The following is a 25,188-nucleotide window of genomic DNA, read 5'->3' as shown; positions in this document are numbered from 1 at the left end:
ACACGCCAGTGAAAAGTTGAGATGTTTGTCGTACCCGTGTTGTCCGGCATGGTGGCCTGCTCGTTGTTTCTCTCCTTCTCAAACTTAATGTTGCCCAGCTGGAGAACAGTGGACACCACCTTTAACATCCCTGCGGAAGGACAGCAAAGACACATTGATGGTGGACACATCAAACGCACCTAGAATACATACAAGCTTCCACAGTGTGAACCATTGAACTTTGTAGGCCATTGTAGGCTAAACATGTTACAATGGGAACAGTTGGCATACTTGCAAGATGGCATTTTTTAGGGTTTAATGGTTAAAATGAGCTAAAGTGCCAGCATAAAACATTAGTTTAAAATGCTAGCATGATAACATAGGAAAAGTTAACATACTTTTAAGATAGCAGCAAGTATCAAAAGCCATTATTTTTAGGTTTATACAAATAAAAATAGCAGAAAATGGTAGCATAAAACGTTAGCATGCTAACATTAGCATAACACAGGAAAAGTCAGCATACTTATAAGATGGTGTCAAATATCAAAAGCCATGATTTTTAGATTTAAACAAATAAAAATAGCTAAAGTGCTAGCATAAATTATTATCATGCTAACGTTAGCATACTTCTAAGATGGCAGCAAGTTTTTTTTTAAGTTAAATATAGAAAAATAGCTAAAATGCTGGCATAAAATGTTAGCATGCTAATATTAGCATAACGACATAGGAGTAAGTTAGTTAGCTTACTTCTAAGATGGAGGCAAGTATCAAAAGCCATGATTTTTAGGTCTAAATCAATAAAAATAACTAGAGCATAACATGTTAGTGTGGTTAGCATGCTAATATAAGAGAAGATAGCATACTTCTAAGATGGAGGCAAGTATCAAGAGCAATTATTTTTAGGTCTGAACTAATACAAATAGCTAGAATGCTAACCTAAAACAAGCTAACATTAGCATGATGACATAGGAAAACTTAACGATATTCTAAAATGGCGCCAAGTACTGAAAGACATGATTTTTCGGTGAGCAAAAATGCTGGCGTTAAACTTTAGCTAAGAGAAGTTAGCATACTACCAAGATGGTGCCAAGATTCAAAATCCATGATTTTCAGGTTTAAACCTAGGGCCACCTGAAGAAGGACTTAAACCTTCACATTAAGAGTCTGATACCCAACATATTGGTATCGTTCTATGTACCTATTCTCTCCTCCTCTGTGAAGCCCATGATCTCCATGGCCTCCAGGGTCTCATCAAAGATCTCGTCGTCCTGTAGACCGGAAACCTCCACGTGTCCCGCCACCAGGAAACGGTAGCTGCTGTAGTCCTCCAGCAGCAGCTCCTCTGAAGGAGTAAACAAACACGTGAAGCAAGTCTCCCAAGAACAACTTCTGAGTGGACGGACCGTATCAAACCACCGACGGAGTCTGAGATCCAGAATCTCTGCTCACCTCGGATCTTGTCTTTGGCTCCTGACACCATATAGTAGAAGATGTGGAAGGCTCTCTCCGTGTTGCCCTGCCGGATACAGCGAGACTTCTCCAGAAGGTCTGATCGGGTCAAGAATAATTCAACTCTCTTTGCACCTTATGAGTAAAAATGGCGTCAAGTATTCCTACACAGAAGGATACAGGTGTCAATGTTTGCCCCGACAAGGAAGCCGGTCACGTCAAAGTTGAGCTTGATGAACTTGCCCTGCCGACACAGGTGGTCACATGACACCCACAATTACCGAGGGAATGCCTCGTCAAAATGGCGACGAGTGTCGACTTACGAACTGATTGAAAATTTACAAATCGTGAGGAGTTGTCGTTCTTGATGGTCTTGGCGTTGCCGAAGGCCTCCATGATGGGGTTCGCCTGCAGTAGCTGCTTCTCCAGCTCCCCCTGCAGGACAGAAGCAGAGGTGTGCGCATGTCAGTCACCTGTGCACACCTGCGCACCACCACCCACATGCACTCATCGTTCTAGGAGTGGTACTCACGTAGGCCAGCGATCCAGCTTGTTGTTGTTGTGGCTGCTGTTGCTGAGATGCCTGCAAAAATGGCAAATTCACACATCAGTTTTTCCTAAAAACTTTTTGAACACTTGCAAGTGGAGTCCCCCAGGGCTGTGTTCTCAGTCCTCTCGGAGGCAATACAAATTTCCCTAATCACATCATTCAAGACAACAATTTAAGATACATCCTAGTGTTACAACTATTTGTGTTACAACTGTTTGTGTTAACTGCTCTGATCAAATCATTCGAGACAACACTTTGTTTATGATACTGTGGAGGGGGGCGTGGCCTGCGGGCCTGCCGCGGAACGGGGTGTGCAAGGACCGGCCTCGAAGACAGCGACAGGTGAGCAGATTGCCCGGCTGTGCCTTGTTGTCTAATCACCTGTCGCCTTTATTAGCAGCAGCCGGAACGAGACAGGGAGTTGGAGTGGGAGCCAGAGAGAGAGCGACACGGACTAAGAAAAATACATTTTGCTGGAAAGCAAACGGCTCTCAACATTTATAAAAATAAAACAGTGTTGTACCCTGAAATCCGGGCTCTCGTGGCAGTGTGTGGTGGTCCGAGGAACCCACTAGAGGGCAACCTCTACAGATACATTCTCATATTACGACTACTTGTGTTACACTAAATTTATGTAACTGATTTTTTTGCGTTTTAATTTTGTGAACTGATTTTTTTTTTACATAAAATTATGCTGAGAGTTTCCTTCAATAAAAATTAGTGAGCAAAATGTATGTGTTTAAAAAGTGTAAAAATTAAGTGTAAAAAAATTGTGTATAAAAAGGCAGTGTAAAAAAAAATCAGTGTATAAAAAGTCAGTGTAAAAAAATACACTTTAAAACAATTCTGTGTATAAAAAAGTCAGTGTAAAAAATTCCTTGTAAAACAATTCTGTGTATAAAAAAGTGTAAAAAAAATCTGTATAAAAAGTCAGTGTAAAAAATGATGTGTATACAATTCAGTGTAAAACAATTCTGTGTATAAAAAAGGCAGTGTAAAAAATGAAGTGTAAAAAAAATCAGTGTGCAATGATACAGTGCAAAAAAAATTAAGAATATAACAATTCAGTGTAAAAAATGTATGTTTTTTAAAGACTGAAAAATGTAATTAAGACTTAAGCACCTCATTGGCTGTCTCTAAAATAGGATGGTTTATTTCCGTTTTAATTTACTGGAAGTGGGTCTTGAGTTTTGAAGCACCTAATATTTCTGCACTGAATTTTTGTAGACTGAATTTTTACACACAAATTTTTGCTCACAATTTGTTAATCCAATGAAATTGTTGGGATAATTGGATGCAAAAAATTCAGTGTACAAAAAAAGCTTTTCTAATAATGACACAAATCAATCTTCATAAAATGATGCTGACAATTTCAAAGAATAAAAAATTGCTTGCAAAATTTGTGTGTTTAGAAATTCAGTGTAAAAATTCAGGGTAAAATTTTTTCGAGTGTATAAAATTTCAGTGTGTGAAAATTTAGTGCAGAAATGTTGGTTGCTTCAAAACTCAAGACCCACTTGCGGTAAATTAAGACCGAAGCACGTCATTGGCTGGTTCTGAGACAGGATCGATTGCTTTACCGGAAGTGAGTCTTGAGTTTTGAAGCAACAAATATTTCTGCACTGAACTTTCGTACACTCAATTTTAAAACACTGTATTCTAGCAAACTAAATTTTCAAACGCACACATTTGGTTAATGTATTTTTATCCATTTAATAAAAAAATTCAGTTCACAAATTTCAAACGCAAAAAATTCAGTTTCATAAATTCAGCATCCAAAAAAAGACACAAATTAACTTCTAGAGCAGGGGTCCCCAAACTTTTTGACTCGGGGGCCGCATTGGGTTAAAATAATTTGGCCGGTAGCCGGGGATATATATATATATTTTTTAAACTTGGAAATTCCCGCGGGCCGGATTCTGGACATTGGTGGTAGCACTGTTCGTCTGCACAGTAGAGTTGATAACGCCAGTCGATAAATGGCAGACATTTATCTAAGAGACTATAGAGAAGCTGCTGACGGTGTGTGGAAGGAGATAGCATAGAAGGTAAATACTGCACATTACATTACTTCATAGACCTACTGTAGTTGTTTGTACTACATTGTTGTTTGTATATTTCTTACCAAAAAGTTAGTTTTTCCTGTTAAAAGGCAAGTTATGTGCTAAAATTGTGATGAATAAAGTGATTTTAATTCATTTCAATGGGCGACACTCTTGAGAGTTTTTTACGAGAACCAATTGAACTCGTATCCCGAGGTACTGACGTATTTGTAATACTTTGAGTAAGTTATTTTCTGAGAAAGCTTTTCTTAAGGCACTCACGGGATTTGCGTCTTTCTTTCCTTTGTGCGAGGAGGCGACGAGGGCCAGGTACTGGATCACCTTCTTGGTGTTCTCCGTCTTCCCTGCTCCAGACTCTCCTCTAGTTGGCACAATATATGAACATTTCCATTTAAAGAGATGCATTATGTATATATATACATATAAGTATATATATATATATATATATATATATATATATATATATATATATATATATATATATATATATATATATATATATATATATATATATATATATATATATATATATATATATATATACATGTATATGTATATGTATATATATATATATATATATATATATATATATATATATATATATATATATATATATATATATATATATATATATATATATATAGTATGTGATTTTTACACTTGCACTATATGGACACAAGTATTGGGACACTGACAGGACGTGAACATGTGGCAAGAATGCGGAGCTTGGACAAGATGTTAGGTTTTGTGCCAGTTGTTGGTTAGTAAAGTGGGGTAGTTCTTCGGCAAGTTGGAAGTAAAAAATAGTCTAAAGCGGGATATCCATGGGCCATTTGCGGACCGTAGGTAATTTTTTTAACGGTTCGTGGCCCATTCGTTAGCATTCTAATATTCGCATGCTAATTTTGCAGGTATACACTTCAGCGTCAAATATTTTGTTACTTGACGAATGATATCTGTTAGCATGCTATCGTATGTATGCTAGCTTTTTTTTTTAGCTAATTTTGTGGTTATAGACCTCAGTCATATTTTAGTTATTGATGCATGCTTATTTTAGTATACTAGCATTTTAAACAAATATTACAGGTACACACCTCCAAGTAGCATATTTTGGTACTTGACACATGTTACAGTTAGCGTTTTAGCACGCTAACATTAGCATGAAAGCTTTTCTTAGCAAATTTAGCAGGTATACACCTCAGTGTCATATGTTTTGGTATTTTACTAATGCTAACTGTTAGCATGCTAGCATAGTACTGTTAGCATGCTAGATTTTTTTTGCTCATTTTGCAGTTATACACCTCAGCTATTTTGTTACTTTGCGAAAGATACTTGTTAGCATGCTAGCTTTTTTAAAAGCTAACGCAGGTATACACCTTAGTCATATTTTGGTACTTGATGCATGCTTATGTGAGCACGCTAGCATTTTAAACAAATATTACAGGTACACACCTCAAAGGAGCATATTTTGGTACTTGACAGACGTTACAGTTAGCGTTTTAGCACGCTAACATTAACATGCAAGATTTTCTTAGCAAATTTAGCAGGTATATACCTTAGTGTCATATGTTTTGGTATTTCACTAAAGCTAACTGTAAGCATGCTGTTGTTAGCATGCTAGCATAGTACTGTTAGCATGCTCGATTTTTTTGCTCATTTTGCAGTTATACACCTGAGCTATTTTGTTACTTGGCGAATGATACTTGTTAGCATGCTAGCTTTTCTTAAGCTAACATTGTTAGTCATATTTTGGTACTTGATCCATGCTTATGTGAGCATGCTAGCATTTTATACAACATGTTCAGGTACATACCTCAGAGTAATATATTTTGGTACTTGACGCGTGTTAGCATTTTTGCATGGTAACATTAGCATGATAGCTTTTTTTGTATACACTTCAATGTCATATTTTTTTGTATTTCACTAATGCTAACTGAGTGGTCCTGGTTCTGGTGTTAGTTTATTCTGAACATGCATACATTTACAACATGATACATCACATATTTACAGTTTGTCATCACAACCTGTCTGAAAAGGAGTAGAAGGAAGCGGAGCTTAATTAATCTTACCCCTTTTCATATCATAGCAGTTTTTACCACGTCCCACTACTTATTCTATAACACAACAGTGAATAAAGATAAAAATAAAAATGAACAGAACAGTCATAGGTGGATTAATGACCGGGCCTACCGGGCCCAGGCCCAGGGGGCCAGAGGCCCCAAGGGGCCAGGCCAACTTGGCCCCGCGGCCGCGACCCAAGCAAAACTACTTTTGCAAAAATAATAATCTTAAGCCCCAAGGGGCCAGGCCAACTTGGCCCCGCGGCCATGATCCATAGAGGGTAAGAGGCCCCAAGGGGCCAGGTCAACTTGGCCCCGCGGCCGCGACCCACAGAGGGCCAGAGGCCCCAAGGGGCCAGGCCAACATGGCCCCGCGGCCATGATCCATAGACGGTCAGAGGCCCCAAGGGGCCAGGCCAACTTGGCCCCGCGGCCACGATCCATAGAGGGTCAGAGGCCCCAGGGGGCCAGGTCAACTTGGCCCCGCGGCCACGATCCATAGACGGTCAGAGGCCCCAAGGGGCCAGGCCAACTTGGCCCCGCGGCCACGACCCACAGAAGGCCAGAGGCCCCAAAGGGCCAGGCCAACTTGGCCCCGCGGCCGCGAGCCACAGAAGGCCAGAGGCCCCAAGGGGCCAGGTCAACTTGGCCCCGCGGCCACGATCCATAGAGGGTAAGAGGCCCCAAGGGGCCAGGTCAACTTGGCCCCGCGGCCGCGACCCACAGAGGGCCTGAGGTCCTAAGGGGTCAGGCCAACTTGGCCCCGCGGCCATGATCCATAGAGGGCCAGAGGCCCCGAGGGGTCAGGCCAACTTGGCCCCGATCCATAGAGGGTCAGAGGCCCCAAGGGGCCAGGCCAACTTGGCCCCGCGGCCACGACCCACAGAGGCCCCAAGGGGCCAGGCAAAATTGGCCCCGCGGCCATGATCCACAGAGGGCCAGAGGCTCTCAATCATTATTATCAAAGCTAATTCTCAAATTGGATGGATCACACAACCTCACTCACATATTCTTTATCAATTATTAAAGGTTGTTTCTGAATTTTGATCACAGAACTTAATGCAAATATTCTTGATTGATTGACAAAGCTCATTCTCAAATTTTGATTACACAACCTTACTCTGACAAATTATCATTATCAAAAAGCTCTATCTCGAATTTGGATCACAGAATCTCACTCAAGTATTCTTAGCTGTGCCCCTCCCCCATCAAGTCTTTCATAAACCGGTCTGTTCTTTTAGAATCTCCTCATTTGGTATTTTGAACTCGTGAGAGACTGCTCAAAATTTGGTTTCCTTTCCCTCAGTTCAGACTCAGAGATAATTTGAAATCATTCAACAAGAAGTTTAACGCGCGCACACACACACACACACACACTTGAGTTGAGCATTACTTGGAAATTCTTATATTTTCCATTTTGCTGTTATTATCAGCATCTTCCCATTTTGTCCTTTTCTTTCGAGAAAGTTTACAGTCTGACATTTGTCACTGCTGTCAGTTAATAACTTTTTGGTCTTTGACCCATTTTGTCATTTTCTCGATTCGATCGTCACTGACCACTCTCTCCTGTCTGGCAGACATCGTTGCTGCCATCATAGCTAGCAAGCTGCCTGCAGCGGGTCATCCCTATGTTCCCCGTCCCTATGTTACCCGGGTCCTATGTTCCCCTCTACCGGGGAACTAAGGACCCTTTTTAAAAAAAAGGGTTCTATGTTCCCCGCTGCGGGGAACGTACAACACTTTTTCCAGAAAAGGGTTCTATGTTCCCCGCTGCTTCCAATGCGCGACTAAGTAAGACGCACGCAGACACGCATGACAGAGACGCGTTTAAGTTGTCGAAGGAAGGAAGTTCGCGTTTGAGTTGCTCTATCTGCTGCCGCACGCCCTGTGACAGGTTAGGTTTAGGGATGGTTTTGGTCAGGGCACAATTTCGCCAAAAAAGTGCTCCACAACGCCCTGTGACAGGTTAGGTTTAGGGATAGTTTTGGTCAGGGCACAATTTCGCCAAAAAAAAGTGCTCCACAACGCCCTGTGACAGGTTAGGTTTAGGGATGGTTTTGGTCAGGGCACAATTTCGCAATTTCGCCAGATACAATGCAGGGAACATAGGACCCTTTTTTAGAAAAAGGGTCCTAAGTTCCCCGGTCGCATACAAAGACCCAGGAACAACCGGGGAACATAGGACCCGGGGAACATAGGACCCGGGGAACATAGGCACGCTCCCGCCTGCAGATAGCAACATTTTGGTGTCCTTTGGGAAAATATTTAGAAAGAAGACAAAAGTACACACAGTTGTACAACTATTATCTTTATGATCTTTTTTTTGTTAGTTTCTCTGTTACTGTGTGTGGCCAATTAAGCGACTTTTGGCCATACCTGGCTGGTGACATTTAGCGACTTTCTGGTTGATGTTAAGATTAATAATAGCAACAGTTCTCTTCATCTTAATGCAATTTATTGTGTCTGTCTCTCCACATTTTGCCATTAGGTACTTTGAGCTCTTGTTGGTCAGTCACTCTAAGGTACATTGTTGCTGCCATCATAGCTAGCAAGCTGCCTGCAGATAGCGACATTTTGGTGTCCTTTGAGAAATATTAAGAAAGAAGACAAAAGTACAAGACATTGTACGATTACTATCTTTTTAAAATTATTTGTTTCACTGTGTGATTGACCGACTTTGCCGCTAGATTTCGCGTCTTTTGGCCATACCTGGCTAGCGACTAAAAACATCATTTAGCGACTTTTTGGTTGTGAAGATAAGTGGTAAAAGCAGATCTTCCTGTTGGTCTTCCCACATTTTGCCATTTGGTACTTTGCACTCTTCTTGGTCACTCCAAGGCATTTGTCCCTGCCTTCAGCTAGTCACTTGGCTCTTTTGGAATATATTTCACTGTAATTGGCTCTCTCTCTCTCTTTCTCCTCAGTACAAATCAGCCTGTTCCCTTGCCATTCATCACTGACCACTCTGCTCTCCTGTCTGTCAGACATTATTGCTGCTTGCAGATAGCTTGGGGTCCTTAGAGAAAATATCAGAAGAGAAAAGTACACAATTATCTTAATTATCTTTTTTATTCAGTCAGTCCTTCAGTGAGTCCCAGTGTGTTGGCGATTAAGCAACGTTGGCATTCAATTAGCGACTTTTGGCCATACATGGCTGGCGACTCAAAAAACTAGAAAAAAAGTACAAAAAGTTGTACAATTAATATCTTTATTATCCTTAATTCCCCTGAATCCTAGAGTGTGTTGCAATTAAGCAACTTTGCTGCTAGGTTTAGCGACTCTTGTTTTGGGCATACCTGGCTAGCGACTACAAACATTATTCAGCAACTTTTTGGCTGTTAAGATTAACGTTAATAAATTAAATCCTAATACAATTTATTGTGTTGGTCTCGCCATCTTGCTATTAGGTACTTTGAATTCTTGTTGGTCTCTGCTAAGGTATCTGGCTGTTGTCTTTGCCTTCAGTTAGTCACTTGGCTCTGGAATATATTTAACTGTACTTGGCTCTCTCTTTCTCCTCAGTACAAATCAGTCTGTTCCCTTGCCATTTAGACATTTTCTTGATTGGATCATCACTGACCACTCTGCTCTCCTGCTGTCTATCAGACATTGTTGCTCCCATCATAGCTAGCAAGCTGCCTTGGTGTCCTTTGTGAAAATATTTAGATAGAAGACTAAAGTGCACAAAGGTGTACAATTATTATCTTTTCAAAATATTTGTTTCACTGTCAGTGTGATTGACCGACTTTGCCGCTAGATTTCGCGTCTTTTGGCCATACCTGGCTAGCGACTGAAAACATCATTTAGCAACTTTTTGGTTGTGAAGATAAGAGGTAAAAGCAGATCTGCCTGTTGGTCTTTCCACATTTTGCCATTTGGTACTTTGCACTCTTGTTGGTCACTCCAAGGCATTTGTCCCTGCCTTCAGCTAGTCACTTGGCTCTTTTGGAATATATTTCACTGTAATTGGCTCTCTCTCTCTTTCTCCTCAGTACAAATCAGTCTGTTCCCTTGCCATTTAGACATTTTCTTGATTCGATCATCACTGACCACTCTGCTCTCCTGCTGTCTATCAGACGAATCAGTTGATTCTCTGCTCTCAATTGTCTATGCTAGTAAGCTGTTATTCTCTGCTTTGGAGTGTTGATGCTGGGTTGCTAGTTTTCTAAATCACCTCACACACTTGAAGGAAGCAGCACCGATCATAAACACACAAACAAACTCACACACACACACACACACACACACACACACACACACACATAGTTGGTTTATCTGTTGTGATAGGCAAAGAGCCAATGTGCAAAGAAAGAAGGGAAATATGGATCATAAACGTTTAAGTGGAGGAGCTAGAAAAAAAATTCAGCAAGAAAAGAAAAAAAAGGAATCAGTTTTACTTGAGAGTGTTCCAAATATCTCCAGCTTCTTCAGTACAAAGACATCTGCTGAAAGCAATTCTATAAATGCTACTGCAAATTCAGCTAAGGTTAGCAATGCACCTGAGCTAGCATGTAGCTCCCAAGATCCTGAGACCACTACAAGTGTAGACACTGAACCAAATGCTTCTGATGCTTATGATTCAACCAATTCAGCAGTAGCCAGTTGCTCGGATGAATGTGAGGTCACTGCACCTTTGGACAGCATAGAAAATGAGCTGAATCTTTCTTCAACACCATCTACAGTGACAACTCTACCTAGTGATCCCGCTAAATGGGCTGAGACCCTCACTGAGTCAATGAAGGAAGTTCTTATTCAAAGAGGTGCAAAATCATTTCACAACCGTCACAGCCATTATCCAGCTTCTGTGAGGAACAGTGGGCTAGGAGGCAAAACCCGATGCCTAAACAATGAACATTTTACTTCACACTTGCCCAATGGACAACGAGTACAAAGAGAGTGGCTGATGTACTCTCCCTCTACTGGTAATGTTTACTGCTTTGCATGCAAACTGTTTTCCCCAAAAACGCATTCTTTTGTGACAGGCTATTGTGATTGGAAACACTCAGAAAGATTTGGTGAACATGAGCGAAGTGCTGAGCACATAACCTGCATGCAAGCAGTCTTGAACCGCGCCAAAGGTGCCACAGTTGATGCAGACCTGTTCAAACAGTTTCAGGCAGAGAGCAGCTATTGGAGGCAGGTGTTACAAAGAGTTGTTGCAGTCATTAAATTCCTTGCAGAAAGGGGCCTTGCATTTAGGGGTAAAAATGAATCGTTAGGGTCTCCTCTCAATGGGAACTACCTTGGTATTCTGGAGGTCCTGGCTGAATTTGATCCCTTTCTAAAGGATCACATCAGAAAGTTTGGGCAGATGGGTCGAGGTAATACCTCATATCTGTCCTCCACCATTTGTGAGGAATTCATTGAATTGATGGGTGCAAAAACCAAACAGGCTATAGCAGATGAACTGCAAGCAAGCAAATACTACTCTATCATTGTGGATTCAACCCCAGATTTATCTCATGTGGACCAATTGACATTCATATTCCGTTTTGTTAGCAAAGAGGGCAGTGTTGTTGAACGCTTTGTGGGTTTTGAGCCCATTACTAGCCATACAGGTGAAAGTTTGGCTAACTGTGTCATGTCTGTGTTGGAAAATCTAGGGTTAGAGCTGTCAAATTGCAGGGGGCAGGCTTATGATAATGCCAGCAACATGTCAGGGAGGTATAATGGGTTGCAGGCTCACTTAAAGAAAAGCAACCCATTAATACACTATATTCCATGTGCAGCTCACTCTTTGAATTTGGTGGGAGTCAACAGCATTGACAGATGTGGAAATGAAGTCTCTAAGTATTTTGACTTGATTCAGTCTATTTACAACTTCACAACTGCATCCACACACCGATGGGACAGGGTATTTGGCAATTCCAACATAGATCTCACACTTAAAGCTTTATCCAACACGCGTTGGAGTTGCCGTGCAGAATCTACCAAAGCACTGTGGCAGAACTACAGTAAAATAAAAGCAGCACTACAGGTTATTTCCACTGATGACACAGAGAAACGAGACACACGAACTGAAGCTGACAGTCTAGTGCGGAAGCTGGATTCACTTGAGATGGCCTTCATGGCAGGCTTTTGGGACACTGTTCTGTCCAGATTTCAGGCCACAAGTCTGCAACTTCAAAAAGCAGACATGGACCTTGGTACAGCAGTTAGATTGCTGGAATCTCTGCGCACCTTTGTTCTCTCCCAAAGAGATCTATTTGATCATTTTGAGCAGAAAGCCTTAAACATGTTGGGTGGCACCCCATCTTACAGGGCTGAACGGACGAGGAAACGTAAAAAGTTTGCTGATGAATCAGCATCCCCAGATGTTGTGCTTGAGGGAAGGCAACTGTTTCAAATAGAGACATTTATTGCCTCTATTGATCAACTGAGTTCAAGCCTTAATCACCGTCTGGAGGCCTACAAACATCTGAACAATTTGTTCAGTGTCCTTTTCTCTTTGGATACAGAGTCCAATGCTTCAGTCCTTCACAAGGCCAAGATTCTCACTGAATCATACCCATCTGACCTCAATGAAAGTCTTGGACAGGAGCTTATACAGTTCAAATCTTTTATACAGCTCAACAACACTGATGAGGAGAGGACCCCTTCAGGACTGCTCAAAACAATAATACATTTTGGACTACAGCCTACGTTTCCTAATACATACATTGCGCTACAGATTTTTCTCACTCTACCGGTCAGTAACTGTGAGGGAGAACGCTCATTCTCTCTTTTGTCAAGAGTAAAAAATGAGCTGCGCACAAGAATGACTCAGAAAAGATTAAATGCGTTATCTCTAATGGCAATTGAGAGTGAGCTGACAAGAGAGTTGGACTTCAATGATGTGGTGGATGATTTTGCAAAATTGAAAGCACGAAAGAAACCCCTTGCTTAAAGGTGCACTGTGTAAGATTTTTAGGTTATTTCCAGAATTCACCCATTCACTAATGTTAGGCTACCTGTTTTCATGAATACTTACCACCACCATAAAATTCTAAGTATCCATTATGACTTGGAGAATTGCACTTTTGCCATTTCTGGGAAGTGTCACCTGGATTGTGAAGATAGGATTGACTTTAGGCAGAAGCTTGGTGCTTTCTCTGGCAAACTGAACCTCAAGCTTCATTCTCTGCAGCTTTGCATTCTTGTGCAGACTTTCATCCACAAGGAACTTTTCAACTTCCCCACTATCGTGAAGGGGCCATCAAAAGATTTCAGTGTGTCCAGCATGTCTAGTCTCTTACTCTCCTTTCTTTGAGCCATCTCTTGTTTCTCATCTGCCCTACTCTCGAATTTTGCCTTCATGAATTTACTCCAGTTGAGTTCAACCTCCCTTTTTGCTTGTGCTGCTGCCTTGAAACCTCTGAAGCTCCTGGCTCTTCTGTAAAATTATTGACCTATTGACTGCGTTCAGTGTGCCCAACTTCTTCAGTTTGTAGTCCACCTTGCCACATTGTCTCTCCATCCCAATGTTGTGCACAGGGGTGCCATCAATGTTACTAGCCTGTTCACTGACAGGGTCCATTGGGAAGGTCTCCTCATCCATCCTCTGCCTGGCCAGGACAGTCTTCAGATGGGGCAGCATGAGATCTGTCAGCTGCTTCACTTCATCCAAGTATTCGGCAGCCACGTCTGACACTGAGTTCAGGACATGTCCAGTGCCTGTCCAGCCACTATAGCATTCTTGGAAATGGGCTATCTTGACCTGCATGCAGCCCTTGTACCATGAACTGGCCTACACCTTTCTTTGTGGTGCTCTCCGATGCATGTTATCATTTTACCTTTCTCCTTCTCCTCAAGCTTAACCACAAATAGATACAGACTTTGAGCCTCAATTTGCTGCACAGCTGCCGTTATGCCAATGTGTTTTCCTAAGATATTATTTTATTTTTAATGATAGAAGGGAGGAAAAGGGGGCAAAAATCATGTCCGATTTAGTTTTTTGGGTGGGTTGGGGGGTTTATTTCATGATAGCTACCAACTTCCAATACATAATATCTCTCAAATGACCCAATGCACCATCACTGAAGTGGGCGTAATCATTTTCAAAAATGTTTATTTTTAGGCCATTTATCCCCTCCCCCTGTGTCTGTGTGAAACCTGTGCTTGTCAGTGTCTGTGTGGTATACCTAATAGTGTGTGTGCAGTATGTGCACTCTTCTGTACAGTACAGTGTGCATGTCTGTTCACAGTATACAGTATTTCTTGCATAGTGCGTGCGTGTGTGTGCGCCCACACGCGCGGGGGGTTGAGGGGCCAAGACCATGTCAGGCCCAGGGGGCCAAAATTTCTTAATCCGCCCCTGAGAACAGTGATTCTCAAGCTGAGGTACGTGGGTTCTATAGTGGTACCCCAAAGAAGTCTGTAAATATACTGTATATGGAGTATCATTGCATTGTATGTAGTGTTACAGTGGCCAAAAAATAATAAATATACTTATTAAATTAAACCTCTACCTTGTTTTTAACAAATACTTAGGCTTACCGCGCTACTGTATATTAATGTTGGTCATCATGGTGGTACTTGGAGAGCCAAGTGTTTTCTGAGGTGGTCCTTGGTGAGAAACAGACAAATGGATCATCAAATAATTATTAAATACATAAATAATAGTAAATAAATTATCATAAATTAAGAGTTAAGTAATTGATGGTTCACATTATGAGATGAAAAAGATGATCTTGTTTTTTTTTAATACGGTTCAAGATGTTTATCAGGATTCTTTGTAAACACTTTGAGTTAGAAGTTTCTTAAAGTTGATCATACTATCACAATGTTTGATAATCCATTCCATAATTTAATTGTACATACCGAATGCAGCTGACGACAAGCGGTTGTAATGGATGGATGGATACTGATATGCTATGTTCTCAATGTTATTTTTCCCTAAGTTTATATTTCTCATCTTTTGTTGAGAAGAATTGTTGTACATTCTTGGGGTAGCAGGTTATAGTTTGCTTTGTGCATCATTTTAGCTGTTTAAACAAGCAGGCTATTGTTAGCGTGTTAGCACAGTACTGTTAGCATGCTAGCTTCTTTTTTTTTTTTTACTCATTCTTTTTGTTACTTGATGCTAACTGGCCAGTGTGCTAACTGTTAGCATTTCAGTTCGGCTTTGTCCCCTCAGCATTAACCTAAAATGTCTACCGAAATTGCATTTTTAATTTTTGGGGGATACAAAAATGTACAAAACCCAAAACCAGTGAATTTGGTGCGTTGTGTAAATGGTAAATAAAAACAGAATACAATGATTTGCAAATTCTTTTCAACTTATATTCAATTGAATAGACTGCAAAGACAAGATACTTAACGTTCAAATTTAATTTTTTGCAAATATTAGCTCATTTGGAATTTGACGCCTGCAACATGTTTAAAAAAAGCTGGCACAAGTGGCAAAAAAGAGTGAGAAAAGTTGAGGAATGCTCATCCAACACTTATTTGGAACATCCCATAGGCGAACAGGCTAATTGGGAACAGGTGGGTGCTATGATTGGGTATAAAAGCAGCTTCCATGAAATGCTCAGTCATTCACAAACAAGGATGGGGCGAGAGTCACCACTTAGTGAACAAATGCCTGAGCAAATTGTCCAACAGTTTAAGAACAACATTTCTCAACCAGCTATTGCAAGGAATTTAAAGTTTCAGAGAATCTGGAGAAATCACTGCACGTAAGCGATGATATTACGGACCTTTGATCCCTCAGGCGGTACTGCATCAACAAGCGACATCAGTGTGTAAAGGATATCACCACATGGGCTCAGGAACACTTCAGAAAACCACTGTCAGTTACTACAGTTGGTCACTACATCTGTTAGTGCAAGTTAAACCTCTACTATGCAAAGCGAAAGCCATTTATCAACAACACCCAGAAACACCGCCGACTAAAATAGACTGATGCAAAGTGAAGAGTGTGCTGTGGTCTGACAAGTCCACATTTTGAATTGTTTTTGGAAACTGTGGACGTCGTGTCCTCCGGAACAAAGAGGAAAAGAACCATCCGGACTGTTATAGGCGCAAAGTTCAAAAGCCAGCATCTGTGATGGTATGGAGGTGTATTAGTGCCCAAGACATGGGTCACTTACCCATCTGTGAAGGCACCATTAATGCTGAAAGGTACATACAGGTTTTGGAGCAACATATGTTGCCCTCAAAGCAACGTTATCATGGGCACCCCTGCTTATTTCAGCAAGACAATGCCAAGCCACGTGTTACAACAGCGTGACTTCTTAGTGAAAGAGTACGGGTACTAGACTGGCCTGCCTGTAGTCCAGACCTGTCTCCCATTGAAAATGTGTGGCGCATTATGGAGCCTAAAATACCACAACGAAGACCCCCGGACTGTTGAACAACTTAAGCTGTACATCAAGCAAGAATGGGAAAGAATTCCACCTGAAAAGCTTCAAAAATTGGTCTCCTCGCTTCCTAAACGTTTACTGAGTGTTGTTAAAAGGAAAGGCCATGTAACACAGTGGTAAACATGCCCCTGTGCCAACTTTTTTGCAATGTGTTGCTGCCATTAAATTCTAAGTTAATGATTATTTGCCAAAAAAATATTACGTTTCTCAGTTCGAACATTAAATATCTTGTCTTTGCAGTCTAGTCAATTGAATATAAGTTGAAAAGGATTTGCAAATCATTGTATTCTGTTTTTATTGACCATTTACACAACTTCACTGGTGTTGGGTTTTGTATATATTGTACAGGTTTGAAGGTGAAAACTACCAAAAATGGCCCCCGCATCCTTTTGATTTGTCATTCTGTGGCACTCACTGAAAGAGGTTTGGACAAAATGTGTTGTTATTACGCTGACAAATGAATATTCCGAGACTAAAGCTCTGGTTGGTGCATTGATTAAAGGCCGTGTCCCAACACTTTGGTCCATATATGGAGGGCGTGCGGTCGGGCTCACGTGCAGAGAATGGACTGATCCTCGCGGTCTGCGGAGGCACAGAGAAGGAAGCAGCAAAAGGAGGTCATTAGTGGAAGTCAAGCAGAACAGACCAAAGATGAGCAGCGAGGACACGAGAGCAAAAGGCCTCTGATGAAGAGATTAGCCAACTAAAAATAGCAGGTGGTCTCCATCTCCACAATCTGCTCCATGTAAGGTCATGGTGGAAAGATTACCTTGCATCATGTTCCTGTAGGCGTTGTCGGTGATGGAGTAGATGTGCGGCGGCACCTCGTGACGCTTCCTGCCCTTGTACATCTCGACGATCTTCTCCGAGTAGATGGGCAGCATCTTGTAGGGGTTGACCACCACACAGAAGAGACCAGAGTACGTCTGGCGAGGACACAAAGGACGCTTGAGAAGACACAACAAGATGCAGGGCGTGTTTGTGTAAGGCAGACCTGGGCAAATTAAGGCCCGGGGGCCACATACGGTTAAGCTTTTCAATCTGGCCCGCCGGACATTCCCAAATAACTTATTTAAAACTCTAAGATGGAAACTGTAGCTACCATTATGATGTGCAGTGATGTTTTTACATTATCGTAAGTCTTGAACTATACAAAGTATTTCAATGGTTGGAATCTGCGCTTTTGCATGATATACTAGTTACTATGGTAATCTAATTAGTTACCATGGTAATCTAATTAGTTACTATGGTAATCCAAGCACAGCAGCTCAGACGAGGCACCAATATATATCAGATTGTAAGGTGGGTTTATTTTTTACCCTTCGCGTTTGTTGCATTTTTGATTGTAAAATATGTCGATCGAGAGGAGGTGTGACGTTCATATGTTGTCAATATTCAGCAATTTATCGTTCATAGTTAATATTGTAAATCCCACATTCTTTATTTTCATGTACATTCTGGGTGTATCATTCAGTAAAAAAAATACAAATTCCGTTCCGTTTTTTAAGGCGGTCAGTCATAATGTTTTTAACATTCAATCAGACATTATTGTGAGGTTTTGTATTAGTGTTCCTAAAAATAGATATATCTGTCCCCAGACACAGTTTTTTCTCTAAATCAGGCCCCCCGAGTCAAAATAATTGCCCAGGCCTGGTGTAAGGTCTAGCGGGAAGTCCTAACCTCTTGTGATCTTCATGGCCCAGAATCAGGTTTTAATTAGACTCTTGGTGCCTTTCTAGACTTTGAAGGATTGAGGGGAAAACACTTAATCCCACAGGAACACAAGCTGATTCTTGAAATCAAAAAGTATTTATTTTATTTTGCTTGATTCAAGGGTCCCCAAAGTGCAGCCCACATTCTAAAAATACTATTTAAAAGAAAATAAATGAATTTAAAAAACATTAAAAAGTGGAAAAAAACAGCAAACAGGTGAAATGTAACGATAAAAAGTTGTAATGTTTTTTCTTTAAATCTGTCATTGCTCAAAAAATAATAATGAATCAAAATCAGTGTTGTTTAAATTTACTGACCTATTGGCGGTTCCAATTACTTCACATCAAATATTCCACTTTGAAATATCATTTTGGAGAAAATATTGCATATTTTGTTTGTTTGCAATAAAAACTAAGTTTTTTTTTGACAAAAAGGGCATAAAACAAACAAAAAAAACATAAAAAATATAAAAACTTAATCTATAGTTAAGCGTTGAAATTAAAAATACATAATAATGTATGACACATTTTTAACACTTTTATAATCACAACATTCCCTGGGAATATTAGTGGATTTTTTTTCAAATTTTCAAAATCAACATTGTCATGAATTATTGGTTCCAATTACTTCACATCAAATATTTCACTTTGAAATATCATTTTGGAGAACATATTGCATATTTTGTTTCTTTGTCATAAAAACAAAGTTTTATTTGACAAAAAGGGCATAAAACAAACAAAAAAAACATCATTAAAAATATCAAAAATTTATAATCCACGGATGGATCTAAAGTTGATATATAGTTTAAGGGTTGAAATCTAAATAATATAATAATGTATGGCATATTTTTAACACTTTTATAATCACAACATTCCCTGGGAATATTAGCGGATTTTTTTTTAAAGGTCATTGTTCAAAAAATAATAAGGAATTAAAATCAATGTTGTTACCAGTTATTGATCTATTCAAGGCTCCAATTACTTCACATCAAATATTCCACTTTAAAATATTGCATATTTTGTTTGTTTGTCATAAAAACCAAGTTTTCTTTGACAAAAGGGTTGAAATAATAAATAATAATAATGTCTGACATATGACATATATAACACTTTTATAATCACAACATTCCCTGGGAATATTAGCTGATTTTATTTATTTTTTTAATTCATCCAAATCAATGTTGTCATGAAGTATTGGCTCCAATTACTTCACATCAAATATTTCACTTTTTGGGGGAAATATCGCATATTTCTTATCTAATAAGAAAACAGGGTATTCTTTTACAAAAATGGCGTTAAATAAACACATTTTAGGGGTTATTGACCCATTTAAGGGTTCAATATTTTAACACTTTTAGGATCACAATATTCCCTGGGAATATTAGTAGATTTTTTTGAAACGGTTATTGTTTAAAAAATAATAATGAATCAAAATCAATGTCTATTTAAGGCTCCAATTACGTCACATCAAATATTACTTTTTGAAATATTGTTTGGAGAATATATTACATATTTTGTGTGTTTGCCATATAAAAAAACAATGTTTTTCAATGACAAAAATGGCGTTAAATAAACAAATGGAAAACATAATAATAAAAAACTTAAAAGTGACGGATGGATCTGAAAATGATCTAGAAATTTAAAAATTTAAAAAAATATTTAATTACATATGACTTTTTTAAACACTTTTATGAGTGGGGACCTTTTTGGATCCCCAATAATTGTTGTGGGATTTAAACAAAAAAACCTGTCATTTCTCAGAAAAATTATAACGAATTAAAATCAATGTTGTTATGAATTATTGACCTATTTAAGGCTTCAATTACTTCACATTAAAAATAATAAACTTTAATATTACATATTTTGTATTTTTGCCATGAAAAATATTCAACCTATTTTTAACATTTTTATGACTGAGACCCTTCTGGGTCCCCGGGGCCAAACTTGAAGGGAGCCCTGAAGGTTGAAAAAAAATTTATATATTGTAATTATGAAAAGGAAAAATGTACAAATGTTTCTGTGGAAAAAGTAAGGCCACCCCTGACTTAACCTCATTTGATCAGGTTTTGATTGGACTCTTGGTGCCTTATCGGACTTTGTAGGATTGAGAGGAAAAACTAAAAACTAAATCCCTCAGGAACACTGACTGATTATTTGAATACAAAAGTATTTCAATGGAAAAGATGCTCACGTAGATTAGGCTGGAGAAGTATCTCTCGCGTAGGTTTTGGAGGACGGAGGCCTCGTTCAGGAAGGTGAGGGCAGCCATGTCCTCCACCTTGCTGAACTTGGGTGGATTCATCTTCTGGATGTCCTCCTTGTTCACTGTGGCCTTACGACCATTGGACAGCTCCACCAGGACCTGCGCACCACCAGGACTTCATTATTCTACCTGTGCAGGTGCGTCTAAAAAATATCACCGTTACCTCATCGCCCTTCTCCTCCTTGATGCTGGCCGCCTCGAAGCCCTCCCTCTCTGACGGCACCCACACCATTTTCTTGGCCGCCCAGTCCGCCTGCGCCACGCCGCTGTTGCGGAAGTCGTTCTGCAGGAACAGGAACTTGCTGTCGTCCGCCGCGGGGTCCGCCATGCTGGAGATGTCCGGGTCGTCGTGGAGCTCCTCGCTAAGGTTGGATGCGCTGACGTCAAGATGGTCGCCGGACGCCGGGTGGGATTCTGGTTGGTGGAGAAGTGTCGGGGTGACCTCTAGCCTGTTGACAGAACAGAAATTGAAGCAAGAACACGATCAAGGATGGCAATGTAGAAAGATTTTTAGACTAAATTTGAAAAATTAAAAACATGCGGAGGCCATTTTGACATTTTTTCATTTTAAAACCAATACAATATATAGATTTTTTTTAACCTTCAGGGTTGCCCTCAATTTTCATAAAATGTCATACTTTTTTTTTTTTAATAAGTCACATTTTTTTCTTTTTTAAATATATTTCTTATTTATTGTTGAACGCTTACATCTCTAGATCAGGTTCAGGTGTATCAGTCAATATAAAGACACCCCAGGTTTTTGAGGGGGAAAAACCACAAAATATGCAATATTTACCCCCCCAAAAATGTCAAAGCTGAATATTTGCTATGAAGTAACTGGAGCCTTAAATAGGTCAATAATTCATAACAACATTGATTTTAATTCATTATTGTTCTTTGAAACAGTGACAGTTTTTTAAATTAAAAATCTCACTAAAATTTTTGGAGATCCAAAAGGGACTACTCATAAAAGTGTTAAAAATAGATCATACTTTATTATTATGTTCAATATTCAACACTTAAATCTCTGGATCGACATCAGATCTATTTGTCGATAGTAAGTTTTTATTATTTTTCTAATGTTTTATTTTTTTTGTTTTATGCCATTTTTGTCAAATAATTTTTTTTTTAATGGCAAAAGCACAAAATAAGCAACATTTACCCCCCGAAATATTTCAAATTGATTGGAGTGAATAGGTCAATAATTCATAACAACATTGACTTAGATTTTATAATAATTTTTTGAGCAATGACAGTTTAAAAAAATAAATTAAAAAAATTAAAATTACATTCTTGGGGATCCAAAAGCTTACAAGTTTGTTAAAAATAATTCATACTTTCTTTTTTTTTTTTTTTTTACTTTCAACACCTACATCCCTAGCTCAACTTTCGATCCATCCGTCGATTATACGTTTCATAATTATTTTCATTTATATGTTTTTATGGTTTAATTTTTTATGCACTTTTTGTCTACGAAAACTTTAGTTTTTCATATGGCAAACACACAAACTATTCAATATTTCCAAACTATCTCAAAATAGTCTATTTGATGTAATGTAATTGGAGCCTTGAATAGGTCAGTAATTCATAATCCCATTGATTTTAATTCATTATTATTTTTTGACAGTTTTTTAAATTAAAAATCCCACAAAAATTATTGGGGATCCAAAAGGGCCAACTCATAAAAGTGTTCAAATTAAGTGATACATTTGTATTCTTATTTTCAACATTTAAGTCTCTGGATTAACTTCAGATCTATCTTTTGCTTATCATTTTATATATTTCAACACTTTTTTTTATGCCCTTCTCTTAAAAGAAACCCCTGTTTTTATCATGGCAAACACACAAAATATGCAATATTCCCCTTCCCCCAAATGTTCAAAGTGAAATATTAGTTGTAAAGTAATTGAAGCCTCAATTGGGTCAATAATTCATACCAACATTGGTTTTAATTCATTATTATTTTTTGAGCAATGACAGTAAAAAAAAAAAATCCCACTAAAACTATTGGAGATCCAAAAGGGTCCCACTCATAAAAGTGTTAAAAATATGTTCAATTAAAAAAAAAAAAAAAAACTTTTAACATGCAAATCTCTAGCTCATAATCAGATCCATCTGTCGATTATAAATTGTTGTTTTTTTTAAAAATGTTTTTTAAAATTATTTTATTTTATTCCCTTTTTGTCAAAGAAAACTTTTTTATATGGCAAACATACAAAATAAACAACATTTTCCCCCAAAAAACATCTCAAAATGGACTATTTGCACTGAAGTACTTGGAGCCCAGAATAGGTCAATAATTCACAACAACATTAATTTTGATTCATTATTATTTTTTGAGCAATGAAAGTAAAAAAAAAATCCCACTAAAATGCTTGGGGATCCAAAAGGGTCCCACTCATAAAAGTGTTAAAAATAAGTCATATGAACAATTTAAAAACATGTTTTTAACACCTAAATCTCAAGCTCATAATCAGATCTATCCGTTGATTATAAGTTTTATTTTTTATGTTTTTTGAATTTATTTAGTTTTATGCCCTTTTTGTCAAAGAAAACTTTAGTTTTTTATACGGCAAACACAAAATAAACAATATTTTCCCCCAAAAAAATCTCAAAATGGAGTATTAGCACTGAATAGGTCAATAATTCATAACAACATTAATTTTGATTCATTATTATTTTTTGAGCAATGACAGTTAAAAAAAATCCCACTAAAATGCTTGGGGATCCAAAAGGGTCCCACTCATAAAAGTGTTCAAAATAAGTCATATGAACAATTTAAAAACATTTTTTGACACCTAAATCTCGAGCTCATAATCAGATCTATCCGTTGATTATAAGTTTTATTTTTTATGTTTTTTGAAATTATTTAGTTTTATGCCCTTTTTGTCAAAGAAAACTTTAGTTTTTTATATGGCAAACACAAAATAAACAATATTTTCCCCCAAAAAATATCTCAAAATGCAGTATTAGCACTGAAGTACCCAGAATAGGTCAATAATTCATAACAACATTCATTTTGATTCATTATTATTTTTTGAGCAATGACAGCCATCCATGGCAGTTTTGTGTTATCACAGTCGACATTGCAGCTTTTTCGCTTTACATTTCATCTGTTTGCCCATTTATTCCAATTTTTATGTTTTTTTTTTCTTTTATGGTATTTTTAGAATGTGCCGCAGGCCGTTTAAAAATCCGCTGCGAGCCGCAAATGGCCCCCTGGCCGCACTTTAGGCACCCCTGATGAAAAATGTAGTAGTATCTATATTTAATTTTTGAATATCTTTGTACAAACTGGATCCAATGTTTGGTTTTCATCAGCATCAACACGCGTCCCGCCACCTCTCCACATACTTACTCACGTATCCTCCCCGCCACTGACCCTGCACGGGGGCCACGCGGACGCGCCGTCCGCTTCGACCTCCCGTTCAAAAGATAAATAATCAAAACGATCCCAAAAAGGGTCCCGACAACCACACTGAGCTGCCATCCTAGAATGCCCATTTTTGGCTAACCCTCTGCTCCGGGCAGCACGCTGGCCCACAGAGCGGCGTCACGTATGGCTAGCTCGCGGCCGTCTTGGACGACCCTATAAGGTGCGACCTCAGTGTCCAGCCAAGCTTGGTGTTTACACCAAACTGGGGACATGTCGCTGAGGGCACCGGGGCGTGACCTGCAGAGCAACAGGCCGCACAAATTAAAGTCTTACATCTCTAATTAATTATAGTGACATTCTGAGGAATAGTCTAAGTTTCATTATAAGGAAATACACATGCCTAAATCTTTTAGAACTGGTTAAAAAAATCAAAGTGACTAACTTCATCTTGAAACTGAACAAAAGTCAGATTTTTCCCCCCCAAATAATGTGAAGCTTTAAAAGTTTGATTATCATCACACTCACGTTGCTGGCTGTGTCTCGTCAGTGCAGGAAGAAGGATGAAGCCCAAAGAGATGCTGATCCCACAGCGGGTCGAGCCTCTGAAGAGGATGAGGAGGATGTCTGACTATGACACCTGGGCCAGGACAGGACACTAGACCCGCCCATTTGGTCCAAATTCAGCAGCAAGTCCTTCCAGCCAATGGCAACAAGAGGGCAAGTGTAACAACGACACTTTCAAACTAAAGGCCTTAACTTGGGTCGTCACGATACCAGAAGGTCAGCAGCCCATACCTATACCTATGAATTCCCACGATTCCTGCTGCGATAAAGATTTGAAAAAACCCAACCTGAAACCATGTACTCTTAAATCTATCTAAAAAGTGTCAAGTCCTTAAGATCCGTGGTTGACAACATAATTAAATATCAGTATGAGCTGCTAAAAACTGAAGCCCAGCAGGCACAAGACATTAATACAATGTTGACTATTACGTACATGTCCTTTAAAACTGACTTTGAAACGACGTTGCAAAATAGTTGTATTTGTAAATTGAGACAACGTTGATGTCCAACGTTGGATCCACGTTTTTGGTTGAGAAATGACTAAAATTCAATGGTCAAATCAACGTCACAACCTGACATTGAAAAAACGTCATCAAAAAGCACGTTGTTTCAATGTTGTATTTGTGTTGTAGAGTATTGGTTGAGAAATTACCAACATTCAGGTCAAATCAACATCAGAACCCAACATTGATTAAACGTTGTCAAAAAGCATGTTGTTTCAATGTTGTATTTGTGTTGTAGAATATTGGTTGGGAAATGTCAAATCAACATCAGAACCCAACATTGATTAAATGTAGTCAAAAAGCATGTTGTTTCAACGTTGTATTTG

At 39.0% G+C, this 25,188-nt stretch overlaps 1 protein-coding gene across 5 annotated transcripts in view; it reads right to left on the bottom strand.

Moving 5' to 3' along the window:
- LOC133652000 (myosin-11-like) overlaps nucleotides 1-24,373 on the bottom strand; it is a 44,570-nt gene extending 20,197 nt beyond the window's left edge. For 2 of the 5 annotated variants that reach the window (XM_062050301.1, XM_062050303.1), the window contains exons 1-12: nucleotides 24,321-24,373; nucleotides 20,583-20,868; nucleotides 20,348-20,518; nucleotides 17,214-17,391; nucleotides 16,999-17,026; nucleotides 4,303-4,402; nucleotides 1,961-2,011; nucleotides 1,771-1,863; nucleotides 1,609-1,672; nucleotides 1,429-1,527; nucleotides 1,178-1,321; nucleotides 35-130 (exon numbers count right to left, since the gene is read on the bottom strand). In XM_062050301.1, the coding sequence (XP_061906285.1) occupies nucleotides 35-130; nucleotides 1,178-1,321; nucleotides 1,429-1,527; nucleotides 1,609-1,672; nucleotides 1,771-1,863; nucleotides 1,961-2,011; nucleotides 4,303-4,402; nucleotides 16,999-17,026; nucleotides 17,214-17,391; nucleotides 20,348-20,518; nucleotides 20,583-20,747 (1,189 nt within the window). In that variant the 5' untranslated portion in view covers nucleotides 20,748-20,868; nucleotides 24,321-24,373. Of the gene's footprint in view, nucleotides 1-34; nucleotides 131-1,177; nucleotides 1,322-1,428; nucleotides 1,528-1,608; nucleotides 1,673-1,751; nucleotides 1,864-1,960; nucleotides 2,012-4,302; nucleotides 4,403-16,998; nucleotides 17,027-17,213; nucleotides 17,392-20,347; nucleotides 20,519-20,582; nucleotides 20,869-24,320 lie in introns of those variants that run through there. The other 3 variants (XM_062050302.1, XM_062050305.1, XM_062050304.1) reach the window with 2 other exon arrangements.
- Between the last annotated feature and the right edge of the window lie 815 nt (nucleotides 24,374-25,188).

Source organism: Entelurus aequoreus, linkage group LG06 (genome assembly GCF_033978785.1).
Source record: "Entelurus aequoreus isolate RoL-2023_Sb linkage group LG06, RoL_Eaeq_v1.1, whole genome shotgun sequence".
Lineage (NCBI taxonomy): Eukaryota > Metazoa > Chordata > Actinopteri > Syngnathiformes > Syngnathidae > Entelurus > Entelurus aequoreus.
Note: the sequence above shows the minus strand (reverse complement) of the source record. Positions and strands in the feature narration are given on the sequence as shown.